Here is a 14118-nt window from a genome sequence, read left to right on the forward strand (position 1 = left end):
CACTTTGCTTCAAAAGTGGTTGCAATTATGATCCAAACTTCTGTACAATAACAAACAGGCCAGACGCCAAACAGTATCCCATGAGAAATACGAATGAAATGATTTAATCTTTTTCCGAATGTTCAGACCCAAGACCGATTCCTGACCCTCTCATTCAAAAGCTCCAACTCCTCCTTGGAGACGACGAGTCCTTTCAGCATTTGCTCATTTGCCATTTCCCCAACATCAAGCGACTGATGATGATGATGATGCTCCCCGGCCAACACGACCCTCGAACACCCCCTCTCCGGTCTCCCTTCCGCAAACCACAACCCCTCCCCTCGATCCTCCTCCCCACCACCGCAGCTGCTAATCGTACTGGTGGTACTCGCACGCCGCACCTGCAAATGCTCCGCCTCGCCTTCCCCTTCCACGCCGACCACCACCGGCAAGAGGCCCTCGATCTCCCCTGCCCATTCCCCCTCCTCACTCTCACTCTGCCCTCCCACACTGCCCCTCCCACTCCCCCTCCGCCACCCCCCATTACCACCACGACCAACACCGCAATCAAGATCGCAAAAATCCCCCGTAAACTTCGCCACGCTGATCCCATTGCACCGGGCGTGCGGCATGTGCAGCACGTCGCGCAGCACGAGTGTCGTCGTGCGCGGGTCGTTGGGCGCCCGCCGCACCCGCAGCTGCACGGTCCCCACGCCCAGCACCCGCTGGTTGGCGATCTTGCACGGCGCCCGCCGGTACGTCTCGAACGAGGCGCGGTTCTTGGCGAAGTGCGTGTTGCTGCTGGCCGGGAGGAGGAGCCAGTCCCAGCATCGCGCCGAGGTGGGGGCTGGTTGGTGTTTTCGGGCGCGGCGGGTGGGTTTCTGGATCTTGGTGGGCAGGGTGGAGGTGGTTTGGGGGGGTTGTGACGGGGTGTGAATGTTGTTGGGTTTGGAGGGGGATTGGAGTCGGGGAGGCATGTTGGGGTTATAGCTGGCTGGCTGAGGTTGTGTGTTGTTCGATATCGGTTGGTTGTTGGGAGGTTGGTGGTTCTGTGGAGGATAAGGTGTGTGTGTTGTCGAGGGAGGAGGTGGTTATGCGTTTGTGGGATGTAGGATAGTATAGTATAGTATAGAAAGGTATACCAGTGAATGTAAGTGACGGGGAGTATATGTATACCAAAGATGGAGTATGTACTCTCCAAGAATTGGAAAAAAAAAAAAGGTATAGGTGCAGAGTAGGAAGAAGCTGGGAAACAAAGAATCGATTGACTACCTCCCTCCCTCCTTCTCCACCTCCTACTACTAAAGTACAGAGGAAAAGGAAAGGAAAGGGTCTGGTGGATCAGCCACTGCAGGGTCTCCTCCAACTGCACTGCACAACGCGTCAACCAGCAAGGGTCTGGTCTGGACTGGACTGTGGCAAACCGCAAACCCACCCTGCCGATTCGGGAAGGGATCCATTGTCTCAGCTTTCACTTCACAGTACGTAACATGGATGTGACTCCTTACATGAACCCCCGTATATATTGGACCTATGCGGAGATGGACAGTATACGTTCTCAATTAATGTCTTAGAATAGAAGTGTAACTAGTGGGTTGTTTGTCAAACGAGCCCCCTTTTGATGCGGTGATTGTTGCAATGGCATAACCTGACAGACGTCTTTGCCAGTTGTGTTCACCCCCCCGAAAGTCTTGACGTCACGTCCGCTGCGATGGCGAACCCACTTGAGCTTGCTGAATAAGGTTGTGGGGAGGGAATGCCGCTCTTTGACAGGAGACCCGATTTGAGGGTTGATTTGGGTCTTCCAGAACATACCTTATCGAGTACTGTGTACGGAGTACTGTGGTAGATAATGAATAAGGAATAAGGAATAAGCAATCTGCATTGCTGAGATCTGGCTGCCAATTCCTTCATCAAACTAGCCCGCTTGTTCTTCCATCGTTTGCTGTATGACTTGGTTTATGTATCTACAACTGGTTTCTTTGCACTATATACATGGACTTGATCGCTCTAGTAGAGCATCTCCTTCACCATCTTACCAATGGCCAAGCTGCTGGTCAATCCGGGGCTCTCAATGCCCAACAGATTGATAAAACCCGGGAATCCCTCCTCTTCGCGAATCTCAAAGTCCTGCCAGACCTTCGATGAGCCGAAAGAGGAACCGCTGGTCTTGCTCAACTTGGGCCGGATTCCACAGTAAGACACGCTGATCGCGTTGACATCCACGTTCGGCAGATACTTCTTGATCAGAGGCAGCGCCGGCTCGAGCCGGGCTGGGTTAGGCGCCAGGTCCTCCGGGCTATCCACCCACTCGGAGTCGGGGCCGAACCGGATCTGGCCGCCCATGTCGAGCGTCAGATGGATGCCCAGGCCGGCCTGCGCCTTCGTCACGGCGGGGTACACCAGCACGGAGGTCTTGGGGAACGAGGCCGCGTACGAGAGGTAGGTGCCCTTGGCGTAGTGCATCGTGCGGTGGCGCTCGGCGGGCAGCAGCATGTTGCTGACCGCGCACGCGCCGAGCCCGGCGCTGTTCACCACCGTCTCCGCCGTGATGGCCGTCTCCACCCCGTCGGCCGACACCGCCGTGATCTCGTAGCCCTGCCCGGGGCCCAGGTGCCGCAGCCCCGTCACCCGCGTCAGGAACGCGCAGTCGCCGCCGCGGTGCTCCAGGTCCCCCTGCAGGTACGTGATCAGGCTGTGGCTGTCGAAGATCCCCGTCGTCGGACTCTCGAGCACACCCGCCAGCGCCCGCACCTCGGGCTCCCGGCGCTCCTGCTCCTGCCGGCTCAGAAACCGCGTGGGCACCCCAATCCGCTGCGCGTGCTCGTGCATCCGCTCCAACGATTCCCGTTCCACCGCGTCCTGCGCCACCAGCCATTTCCCCGTGTTGCGGTACGGGAGCCCCTGCCGTTGCAGCAGGTCGTAGAGCATCTCCTTCCCCTGGATACAGAGTCGGGCCTTGAGCGTGTCGCTACCGTAGTATAGTCCTGCATGGATGACCTAGTCCTTGTTAGCTCAGCGGAATATCACTATCCCCAAAAACCCCAAGCCCAAACCCCCCCCCTTTCAATTGTTCCTTCCTTTCAAAGTATACAACGCGCCCGCACGCATGACAGAGCTCGAACCGCAAACGGTACATCAATGCATCAGTCCTTGAATCTCTCACCTCGGAATTCCGACTACTCGTCTCCGTCCCAGGCGCATCATGCCGTTCCAGCAAGATCGTCGACGTCCCCTCGCGACCGGCTAATTCGCGCGCCACGGCGAGTCCAACTACTCCGCCACCTATGACCTTTCGAAGAAGACATGTATAAGCCTTCCAGTCCACAAAAAAAATCGTCTGTTTTGACTTACCGCATGAGTGACGTCGGCTCGGGCAGCGGCCGTGCTGGAGAAGCCGCGCCGGCGAACGAGAGGGAGGGGGAGGCTTCTGGCAAAGAACCGGGGAGTGCTTCTCGTGGCCATGGCAGATTGTTAGCAACTGCGCTGGAACAATGAGGAGGCTGTAAAGTCAAAGTATCTGAAGTAAGGATTGAGTAGGATACGGAGGATACAATTGACTTGAAGAGTACTGTGTAAGTAGGTACTAGGTCTTGGTTGATAGCGCGGCGGTCGCGCCGGGATGAGTTGCCCCGACGGGTCGGCCCCGGGGTCCGATTTAGGCATCTGATAACCCACTCGGGCTCCAGCTGCAGCAGCCCGCCGCAGCGATAAGTAGATAAGGATGTGGCTGGGGGGTGCCAGAAAATACAGGGCGGAGGAAACAATTGATCTTGGGGCATAGTGAAAGAGAAGCTCAGGCTGAATGAAGATGCAGCTGCATGCCATTGACTCAAGGACTAATGCAGACTGCTTTCAATTGTTCATGACAATGCCAGGTAGGTTAGGTAGCACTCCAGGCCCGCTGGAGTGTGAAGGCCCTTCTTGGAGTCAGTGGCTCCGAAATAGGAAGGTATCCTACTGGCCCGTGGCCTCCCCGGCCTGGCCTCAGGCATGACTAGAACAATTGAAGTGCAAATGGTTTTATGGTACGGTAAATAGTAGTAGTATCTACTGGAGTCTATGGCACGCTTAAAATTATACATATGTAGGACCAATCGATGCACACCAGAAAATAAGATAAATGCAACAAAGGATACGATCGGTTTCTTATCAAGACCGCTTCCCCACGTTCTTCAGCATCTCGTCCAAATGCTGGCTGAAGTCAGTAGGAGCTCGGAACTACCGTTGATTGAGGATGACATACCTGTTTCTGCTCAACCGCTAATTTACCTTGGGTATCCTATTTCTCGGTCAGCATAGTCACCCCTCGAAGAAATGAAGTTCCTTACACTAATTATAGCCAGAACAAGCGAGTAATTGTTGTAAAGGAATCTCTCCCGTCTCTTCGCATCACCGCCAATACGGCTGAGCTTCGTCAGAAGGTTGTCAAACTCAGCTGTCAAGCGCTTCAAGCTGTTAGCAACGGGCTCATCATCTCCTGCATCACTGCTGAGAACCAGTATCCCATGCAATAGCTGGCCAAACCGCTGCGTGAGGAAATGAGGCGCCGACGACTTGTTCAGATCGTCGCCTCCGGCCAAGGACAGAGCGGATACCGCACTACGACCCGTATTCGCGGCCACTCGTTTCAATGATTCGCACTGGGTGTCCATGATGACCTGGAATCGTGGCCATAACTGCATGTTCACTCCGTTGATGTACGAGTCGGCAACGGGGACCTTGCGACGCTGCAGCTCAAAAGCGGCGTGTTGATTCAATCGAACGCAGATCAAGACTCCTAACGCATCCGTCGTGTGTTCGATCAGCTGCTTTGTCAGGGCTTGCCCCAGACCAAAGACTGGTTCGAAAATCTCGACCGCCTTGCGCGAAATTTGTTGGAAGGTCAATGTCGAGAACATCTCGGTCATGAACGAGTATTCGGCAGACACATTATCCACAACGGCAAGATTGAAATTGCGGAATGGCACTTCAAGGCCATGGAAGGAGTTATCTTCCTCTGCTAGATAAGAAGAAATGGCAATCTGAGCACCAGCCCGCAGAATATCTACCCTCCTGCCTAGGGAAAACGGGTCGTGCGCCGCAGACCCTGCGCGACTGCCGGCAACTGCAGAGCCTAGGATTGTCAGTATTGGATGTTATCACACGATTTCTCATTCGGCTTACCTGTTTTGTGAGCTGACGGGTCTCCTCCCAGAACCTCGTTCCGGTCACTGGGGTAAATCTTGATTGACTCGAGCGCTTGACGATACCGCGTGAAGTGCGACAAATAGTACCATCGCATAGTGTTGATATAAGCTTGCGTGATTTGCCCCGTAAGTGCTGGGTGGGCCCTGGAGATATAGCTGTATAGATCTTTGAATTTCACCAGCCGCTGCTGTTGGAGGATCTGAGCATTGATGTTGGGGGACCGTAGCGCTCTGATTTGAGACACCAAATAATCCCTAATTCTTTCCACTGCCTATGGGAAAGGTCAACCTCAGCGTATAACACATGCACAAGGGCAATACTGACCTTGTTCTTGATGTCCGTGAGAAGCGGCCGCACGTCCTCGACGGATTTGGTGCTGTTCGAGCCCGAGACTTTGGCCTCAATGCTTGCCGACCGACTTTCCATCTCATTGAGCGCTTTGACCCAATTCTCATCGATCGGTCCCTCTGCAATCAACTTCACTGTTTTGGGAGAGATACTGATCTCTTCCACAGCAGGCCCAAGGAGCTGTTCAACATTGCGTCGGTTTTCCAACATTGCAGTCAGTTGGATTGAGCGAGACTGCAGAGTCTCTATCTCTGCCGAAACAGTCCCGAGTTCATTCTGGAAATCGTTCAAATATGTCTCCATCGAGCTCGAGACTTCGTCACAACTGGTGATAGCCGAATGTAGATCCTGAAACTTGTTCTGTTCTCTTTCGAACTGCTGAACGGTCTGAGCACCGACATCAGTGCTGATAATTCGTCTCGGTTCATCCTTCTTGGAGACAAAATCCTCCAAGCTCAGCCCTTGGAAGTCAATGTCCTCCACAAGTTCCGAAGGCTTCGAGTCGAAGTCCACATCCGGAGACGAGTCCCAGTTGGCATTCTGCTTCCCAAGAATGCCATTCAGAACATCGAGCGGGTCAGCAACATCGGAGGGGCGGGATCTTGCAGCGATTTGTCTCAGCGGCGATCTGTCACCACGTGCGGTTGCGGGAAGGGAGGTGGTCGAATCACTAGGAGTCAGGAGGACGGATAAGGAGGAAGTTTGTCGACTGGACCCGGGACGGTTGTTATGTATGTTAGGCGATAAGCGAGAGGATGTTCTTCGGGGAGGAAGAGGGGAATTGCTGCGACTGTCAACCTGGCCCGAGGGAGTCGAATGGCCAGCAATGCGGTCTAGCCACATCGTAGAAGGCCGGCACGGAGAAGGGTGCGGATACCGGACAGCTTCCCGGACCTCATTGAGGGGGGGAGGGGAGAGAGGGAAAGGTGGATCAAAGGTGGGAAGGTTTCCCAAAAGGTAGAATTGACTTGACAAAGACGTGAGAGAAAAGAATGAGTGCTACCCAGCACCTGGTGAGAAGGAGAGAAGAAGAGAAATCAAAGTCCGAAGTGGTGGGGAGTTTGCAAGCACAGCACACAGCACAGCACCGGGGAAGTATACGGAGACCAGCACAACTTAGCTTAAGATAAGCCCAGGGCGAGATGCTACGGTGACCCACAGCAACCACGGATGTGGTTTCTCCGACTCTAGCCCCAAAGCAGACTAGCGACCACAAAACCCCGCCACAACAAGTGCCTTTTTTTCGCAGTCCATTTGTCGATTTCTTTTCGCCTGTTCCCCCTCTCTCTGCCTTCCATCCATTTTTCTCTCCTTCTCCTCCTCCTCACTCCTCAGCGTCCTTTTTCCTTCCACTCTCTCTCTTCAGGTTTTCCTTGCATTTACCTTCAAATCCATCACCATGTCTGACGAGGTACGTTATGCCAGCATTACTATGCTCTGATTGCCGACACCCAATCCGGCATCTTCCATTGTTGCATCACTGCAACTGCTGGGCTTCTGGGCTTCTGGGCTTCTGGAAGCCTTGCTTGCATCGTGCACCCCTTTCCCACCCCCACCTATATGTCCATTTGTTCCTGCAGGCAATGCATGATATCTTCCGTCTCTTGATTATACATGGTCGCCGTCATGTCTATCATTGATCTATTATTGACTGACCGCCGTTCTACAGCACCACGAGACCTTCGAGTCCGCCGATGCCGGCGCCTCGACCACCTACCCCATGCAGTGCTCTGCTCTGCGCAAGAACGGTCACGTTGTCATCAAGGGTCGCCCCTGCAAGATCGTCGACATGTCCACCTCCAAGACTGGCAAGCACGGTCACGCCAAGGTCCACCTTGTCGCCCTTGACATCTTCACCGGCAAGAAGTACGAGGATCTGTCTCCCTCCACCCACAACATGGACGTCCCCAACGTCTACCGCAAGGAATACCAGCTCGTGAGTGATCCAACGTGATACGGAATAATACGGTTACTAACACTTCCACAGCTCGACGTCACTGACGACGGCTTCCTTTCCCTGATGGATGAGGATGGAAGCACCAAGGATGATGTCAAGCTCCCCGAGGGTGAGATTGGTGACAAGATCGAGCGCATGTTCAGAGAGGAGGAGAAGGACTGCAGTATGTGGAAATCCTATTATGTGACCATTCTCAACCCCGCATCTAACCATACCCTACAGACGTCACTGTCCTCACCTCCATGGGTGAGCAGTGCTGCATGGATGTCAAGGAGGCTCCCCAGGGCAAATAAACGCCTTAATCGTGTTCACGGATCTTGTGACTGCCCTGTCAGCTTTTCTGTGCTCCAAAATGGCCTTGCTGTCTTCGTCCATGTGTCAGGTCGGATAAGACACATGGTCACGTTACGACATAATCTGCTTCAATATAAACTTGGGTATGTGAGCCAGTGGCGCTAGTCACGTTCACTTGGCAGCATAAATCGTGCTCTGTCAGAGGAACAGCTCTTGAAATCAGCACCGTCACGATAGTTTTACGAATAAAAAACCTATTATTGTTCCACCCGGGTTTCGCGCTGTAGTTGTAGCATCTACATGTCTTCGTCATCACGTCCGTAGTCACTTTGGAGTGATTTGCAATCATAATCTTTGATTTGACCAGGTCTCGGCGAAAGAACATGGCCGTAAATTGCCAATCTTAAAAAGGTTATAAAGTGTTGTGGATACTGGCTATGTCACGGGTTGATGTACATTGTATGGTTGCGACAGGGGGAAAAATTTTTGATCAGTACGGGAAATCCATCTTACCATTCGACATTGACCCGTCCGTATCTTAGGGACTCAGGTCCTCACTTCTTCATCTACTCTGCGACCACAAGAATGAAGAGTACTGCCCTGGATGGAGTACATCACACGAGGGGTCTGTGGACAGGAAGGGTGCCGTGAAACGCGGTATTACCTTGACAATGGCCTCTGGTTCTGTAGGCGGGGTCACCAGCAAGAGGTATGAGATGATCATGACTTGCTTTCACAACCCCACCTTTAGGCGCGCTGCTGTTGCCGATCAGACCACCACGCCATCATCCTCTAGAAAACTGACGTTATTATGCCTATAGGGGCGACAAGTGGAAGCGGATGCAGATGATTTTGGTACTCAAGGTCGAACGAGTCGCATAAAGAAAGCGGCGGTCGAAAAGGCCCAAAGGAGTAAGCATTCGCAGACGCCCGCGGCGACGGTGGACCTCAAGTCATGCATCACTAACATCAGGCAGCTTACCGGGGTCGTCAGGCATCTCGTCTATTTCTGCAAGTCTATCAATTGATTCTCTGGAAACAATCTTACACCTTGGTCCAGAGCCGCGGCTTTCCGCCAGAGTTTGAGGTATGCCTGCAGTGCACGCTTTTCCTTTCCCAATCCGGAAATACCCGTGTTCACCGTCTGTATGCGACTAACCGGGTCAACACATAGAATGTGATTCGAGACCTTTGGGCGCTCCATCTGGATACCTTCGCGGACCAGATCAATGAACCGTCAGAGCTGGATGATGAACCACGATTCTTCAGCTCCCAGCCTGCTTCCAGCTTTGATGAACCTCCAGAGGCGAAGCTCGGTACCACGCAGACGAAATGGCCTCGACTTATCGATAGTGTGGCCCTATGCTATATTGCCGCGCTGCTAATGAGGCTTTCTGTGAGCATTGAGGATTTCCATGGGTACTTCCACCCTGACAGCTCGTTTCGTTTATCGTTCATGCACTGACCTGAGCTCGATATAGGATGGCCATACGAGGAGAGATGCCCTTTATCAGAATCATCAAAGATATTCCCCGCGAGATGCGCGATCGACTCCCTCCGCAATTTATCGCCATTCTTGAAACTACGGTAAGTCCTGGCTGTCATCACGAACGGAGTGTTTTTTATGTCCTAATCGTGAGATAGAAATTGATTCAGGCCGAGCATCTTCATGGAGCCGTGGCGGATCTCCTTTCGTATTATCACCATCGATTCGACATGCAATTTCCACCTTTGAACTGGCCCTTCTTGCTGTATAGATACATCAGGAGGCTTGCGCTGCCGAGTGAGTGGGACCTTGCTAGCATGTTATATTGCATCCTAACCATGTGTGTCTAGTCGACATCTATCCCGCCGTCAAAAGGCTACAGCACCTGCTGGGGTTCTCTTTCGCATACCCCACGGGTACAAGTGGCAGGAGAAGACCACTTCAATTGCCGGAAGTACAAGTGGTTGTCCTGATTGTCATTTCTACCAAGCTTCTATTCCCTTTCGACGACTACAACAGATACCCTCTTTCTTCGAAGGAACCTTCTGTTCAGGTCATCGACTGGATGCTTTGGGCACAGAACCAACGGATTTTTGACCGTGGGAGGACCTCTGACGGTATGCTGGGCAAGGGGAATGAGATCTCAGTGACCGAAAAAGACATAATGAGCATGACCCCGTCCCAGATAGATGAGTATATGGATTGGTACGAGAGCTCCTGGCTCGACCACAGCAAAGGTAATACAATCCCTAAACTGCTTTTCTTCAGGGCGTCTAGACTGACTTCGACCTAGCACAAAATCCATTGGCCAGCTTCTTCCCAGTCAGTGTCAATGCAAGTGAGAGTCAGACAGCCAGCGCTTCCGTAGAGGGGAATGATGCGGAGGCTCTGCTTTCGATGCTGCGAACCTCTACGAGTCAACTGAAATCTGCCAAGGTCATCACCGGGGAGAGTATTGATACACCCCGACCAGGCTCCGCCTACGCGCGCTACCGAACGGAGGCCGATCTTCCTGATACGGCAAGGCCCTTCTTCGAGACTACTGCCAAAGTAGCTGGAATCTCGCTCTCCACTCTTGTCAGGGCGGTGTCGCAGGCGGAACATAAGATAACCAGATGGCTGGAAGAGCACCGACGGGTTGAAGCGATCAAGGATACGTTGGACACGGACTCCTCCAGAGAAACTAGCGAAATGGATGATCAAGATGTCTGAGACTGGAGAATGAGAATGATGAGATGTACATCTACAAGTGAGAATGCAGCTACGTGGACTGTGCTTCTTTAGTGGGGATGAATATAGAACGCACTGTGAAAGCCTCAGCCTGTCCATGAAGTTCCCAGAGAGCCAAGGCTCATATCAATGGAGAGAAGACGGTCTCAATCACGAGGTCAAAAGGACTGAGGAGTAGTAGGCATGACGGCTGCAGTATTGAGGAATATCGACCAACCAGGATGCAATGGTCTAAACTGCATACCCGCAACCTTGATAAACTGAAAGCCTACAACTACGCGTGTGCCAAATAAAGAAACCAGGGAGCTCCGTTCGATGATGTATGGATGATGGATTGGTACCGTATTGTATGGACGGACTAGATATGGACTATGGAGACATGCGGAGGGGCGCCCCGAGCGGAACGGACTGCCCTAAACCCTGATCACGTGCGGGGCCCGTCCACCTCTTGCTAAGCGAGAAATGGTGAAATTGACATCGCCTCTTCCGACCGACCCATTCAGCGAGATCGTCAGCCAGCAACAACGAAAACCGCAGCCAGTACGTATAGCACTATCATGATGAAGAGGGATATATTCAAGTCTGGGAAATCGCAAAACTAACATGCCGTTTTTTCCGCGCTCGTACAGTGCAGATGTAGGTCTTCCCCAGTGCAAAAGTCTTGAACCCGTCACGAATACTTCCCAATGCCATACAACGCCATCCGATCTCGAAAAAAAAGGAGAAGAAACCGGAAACACCTTTAGAAGATGACATGGTGGAGGAAATTGCAGGAGGGGAAGAGAACAAGTCGCTGACCAGTGGTTCTTTTTCGAATTCCATAGTTTCGTCAAGACCCTCACGGGTAAGACCATTACCCTCGACGTCGAGTCGAGCGACACCATCGACAACGTCAAGACCAAGATCCAGGATAAGGAGGGTATCCCCCCGGATCAGCAGCGTCTCATCTTCGCTGGTAAGCAGCTCGAGGATGGCCGCACCCTGAGCGACTACAACATCCAGAAGGTATGAGCGACTCTTCCGAAATATGATTCTTTTTCGCACATCGGTTCAGACATTCTATGTTCGCTGCGCCTGGGGTCTCGGGGTTTATGGATTGGAAAGATGCTCTGGGTTATTCGATATGGAAAGCTACGGTCGCCTTGCGTCGATCTTTGGTGATGAATATCCTGTCTGTTTGATGATGGGGCGTTTGCTTGTGTCAAGTCCTTCGGGACCGCTTGCGCCTTCACATACCATCATCTTTGGAGGATTATCACTCTCGGAAACCTCACCCAGCGCTGCGAACCACGAACGATCCGACCAGCATGTGCGATCAGGGAGGGAATTCTGTTGGCTAACGCAATACTCGTCAAATAGGAGTCCACCCTTCACCTCGTCCTCCGTCTCCGTGGTGGTATCATCGAGCCCTCCCTCAAGGCCCTCGCCTCCAAGTACAACTGCGAGAAGTCCATCTGCCGCAAGTGCTACGTACGTTCCTACCTATTATTCCCTTCAGGATCAACCTTCCAGCGGCTACCTCTCACCTTCTCCCCGCAACCGACCAATCTTTCTAACATCTCCCAACTAGGCTCGTCTCCCTCCCCGTGCCACCAACTGCCGCAAGAAGAAGTGCGGTCACACCAACCAGCTCCGCCCCAAGAAGAAGCTCAAGTAAACGATTCTCCTGTTACGGTTTTTCTGCGTTGCTGGGGGGAGGAAAGCGCTGCTGGGGTGGTTACGACCGGATTGCAACGTAGGGTATTACACGGCGTTGGAATGATAAAACATTATGGCCGAAGTCAAATGTCCATAGTTGGCTGCTCGGAAGAAGTTGCAATCGAAATACAATTGTAAAATTCAAATTCCCTTTGGTTCATTTTGATCTACTGTGGAGGGAAAAGTAGGAAAGGTACACATCACACACGCAGTGCTGTCGCGCCGCGTTGGGAAAGTTGCAACAAACAAAAGAGGAAAACACATTTAACATTTGTCACGGGCAACAAGGGATTTGAAACAGCGTTTTTCAGAAAAGGGAAAATTCATGGACCTTTGACATGGGTGCTACCTGAGCACAAGCGTCTGAACTGGGGTCTAGATGCGGGCCCTTTTCCTGCTTTCTCGATAAGATATGACTTCCTGGGTCACTAATGACGCCCGTATTTTCTTTTTCCGTCTTTCCTCCGCAGCTCTCCCCCCAAGCCTAGAACATGAGCATTTGCGCCTTGCCATCATTGTTATCATCGCCGTCGCTCTTGTTCTTCTTCGAGACTGGGCTTCCGTGACTGCATTTGCATTAATGACCCGCCATTAGCAAGCCGTTCCAATGTATCATGGGAGACCCAAGGATTCGTAGAAAAGGAGATCTGGCAAAAGGAGGGAACTCACGCAAAGAACAAGATCTTGATGGCCAAGGCGAAGCCGGCATGCAGCAGGACGACCAGGATCAGCAGGATCCTGCTGGCCTTGGCGTCGGTGGCGCTGAGCACGGGGTAGAGGTTGCGCAGGAGGAAGAAGACGGACCAGCCGAAGCCGACGCCGACGAGGGCCCAGTTCAGGGCGGTGAGGGGGCTCCAGCTGACGAGGGCGACGGCGATCCAGACGAGGTTGGAGTAGCCGTAGAGCGCCCACGACTCGACCAGGTCGGCGCTGGAGCTGCCGAACCAGCGGAGCGCGCCCCAGAGCGCGACGGGGAGGACGCCCGTGTACCCGTACACCAGGCCCGCGGCGCCGGACAGCAGCGTGAAGTCGTAGGCGAAGTGCGCGTCGTCGTTGTTGCTCAGCCACTGCGAGATCGTGCCCGTCAAAAACAGAATCACCACCACCGTCGTCGCGATCCAGAACGGCCCGTACAGGTCCGGGTTCCCCTCCAGCACGTCCAGGAAGTTGTTGCGCGGGTACACCGTCGCCACGCACCGCCGCAGCACCTCGTTCGTGTCCACGTCGAAGAACTGCGCGTAGTAGTGGATCGTCCACCACGTGTGCTTCGTCGGCGTGCCCCCCGGCGACCGGTCCCGCCGGCCGCCGCCGCTGCGCGAGGTGCTGTGGTCGCCTCCGCTGCCGCCCAGGAATGGGGTCGAGTCTTGTTGGATTTTGGCGGTGCGCGGGTCGTTCTCGAAGTCTGGGTTCAGGGTAGGTGGTGAGTAGAGGGTTTTGGAGGTTGTGGAGATCTGCTATGAAGTTTGGCCTTACTCGAACGGTGGAATTCAAGGTCCTCCTGAAGGTCGGTGTGGCCGAGGTCGCCCTGTGCATTTGGTTAGAATGACATTAGCTGGGATTCCCTGGGATGATTGGCAATGTTCCCTGAGTGATGCAGTGGTGCATTGCTTACCTCGGCGTCCACGTCGACTACCACATCGTAGCCCTGGTTTGCCATCTGGAGGGGGGCTGGTTTATTTGGAATTGTCAATGGAAAGGTGGGTTCGTTGTGGTGGTGCAGGTTGCGGGAGTTTGTTGCAACTGAAGAGTACACATCAGCGAACAAGCGGCTCGGGCAAGCCACGCACCAGCCACCATTTATGTGGAGCTTGGCTCTCCATGCCGCCCGCTGCTGAAACCACTCAGCTACGTACTCGTATCAACGTCCGCATGGACAAGATGGCGAAATTTACTTTGCAATCATGCTGGATCTTGGGCCTGGGGGTATGTTGGGCCA

At 53.3% G+C, this 14118-nt stretch overlaps 7 protein-coding genes across 7 annotated transcripts; 3 read left to right on the top strand and 4 right to left on the bottom strand.

The window, feature by feature from the left end:
* Positions 1 to 21: 21 nt before the first annotated feature.
* BO66DRAFT_426365 (uncharacterized protein) lies at positions 22 to 1249 on the bottom strand. The gene has a single exon (XM_025650285.1). It carries the CDS (start codon positions 954 to 956, stop codon positions 123 to 125), a length of 834 nt encoding a protein of 277 aa, XP_025507244.1. The 5' UTR covers positions 957 to 1249; the 3' UTR covers positions 22 to 122.
* Positions 1250 to 1503: 254 nt separating this feature from the next.
* Positions 1504 to 3550, bottom strand: BO66DRAFT_342672 (NAD(P)/FAD-dependent oxidoreductase). Its single transcript, XM_025644470.1, has 3 exons — positions 3334 to 3550; positions 3146 to 3271; positions 1504 to 2979 (listed from the first exon to the last, which is right to left on the bottom strand). Exons 1-3 carry the CDS (start codon positions 3442 to 3444, stop codon positions 1990 to 1992), a joined length of 1227 nt encoding a protein of 408 aa, XP_025507245.1. The 5' UTR covers positions 3445 to 3550; the 3' UTR covers positions 1504 to 1989.
* A 454-nt stretch (positions 3551 to 4004) lies between these two features.
* BO66DRAFT_342675 (putative GARP complex subunit (Sac2)) lies at positions 4005 to 6591 on the bottom strand. Its single transcript, XM_025644471.1, has 5 exons — positions 5494 to 6591; positions 5146 to 5440; positions 4311 to 5095; positions 4226 to 4261; positions 4005 to 4173 (listed from the first exon to the last, which is right to left on the bottom strand). The coding sequence occupies exons 1-5, from the start codon at positions 6358 to 6360 to the stop codon at positions 4132 to 4134; spliced, it is 2025 nt and encodes a 674-aa protein (XP_025507246.1). The 5' UTR covers positions 6361 to 6591; the 3' UTR covers positions 4005 to 4131.
* A 188-nt stretch (positions 6592 to 6779) lies between these two features.
* On the top strand, positions 6780 to 7822 carry BO66DRAFT_389008 (Eukaryotic translation initiation factor eIF-5A). The gene is made up of 4 exons (XM_025646699.1): positions 6780 to 6928; positions 7187 to 7453; positions 7505 to 7637; positions 7697 to 7822. The coding sequence occupies exons 1-4, from the start codon at positions 6917 to 6919 to the stop codon at positions 7765 to 7767; spliced, it is 483 nt and encodes a 160-aa protein (XP_025507247.1). The 5' UTR covers positions 6780 to 6916; the 3' UTR covers positions 7768 to 7822.
* A 456-nt stretch (positions 7823 to 8278) lies between these two features.
* BO66DRAFT_389009 (TFIIB-type zinc finger domain-containing protein) lies at positions 8279 to 10710 on the top strand. Its single transcript, XM_025646700.1, has 8 exons — positions 8279 to 8477; positions 8590 to 8680; positions 8746 to 8855; positions 8943 to 9187; positions 9250 to 9355; positions 9413 to 9551; positions 9605 to 9991; positions 10048 to 10710. The coding sequence occupies exons 1-8, from the start codon at positions 8373 to 8375 to the stop codon at positions 10464 to 10466; spliced, it is 1602 nt and encodes a 533-aa protein (XP_025507248.1). The 5' UTR covers positions 8279 to 8372; the 3' UTR covers positions 10467 to 10710.
* A 684-nt stretch (positions 10711 to 11394) lies between these two features.
* BO66DRAFT_222092 (uncharacterized protein) lies at positions 11395 to 12409 on the top strand. Its single transcript, XM_025642690.1, has 2 exons — positions 11395 to 11954; positions 12055 to 12409. Exons 1-2 carry the CDS (start codon positions 11512 to 11514, stop codon positions 12221 to 12223), a joined length of 612 nt encoding a protein of 203 aa, XP_025507249.1. The 5' UTR covers positions 11395 to 11511; the 3' UTR covers positions 12224 to 12409.
* A 438-nt stretch (positions 12410 to 12847) lies between these two features.
* BO66DRAFT_315411 (Yip1 family protein) lies at positions 12848 to 13839 on the bottom strand (the record flags this gene model as incomplete). The annotated part of the gene is made up of 3 exons (XM_025643472.1): positions 12848 to 13584; positions 13656 to 13707; positions 13795 to 13839. The coding sequence occupies 3 exons, from the start codon at positions 13837 to 13839 to the stop codon at positions 12848 to 12850; spliced, it is 834 nt and encodes a 277-aa protein (XP_025507250.1).
* Between the last annotated feature and the right edge of the window lie 279 nt (positions 13840 to 14118).

This window comes from Aspergillus aculeatinus (assembly GCF_003184765.1).
Source record: "Aspergillus aculeatinus CBS 121060 unplaced genomic scaffold BO66scaffold_7, whole genome shotgun sequence".
NCBI lineage: Eukaryota > Fungi > Ascomycota > Eurotiomycetes > Eurotiales > Aspergillaceae > Aspergillus > Aspergillus aculeatinus.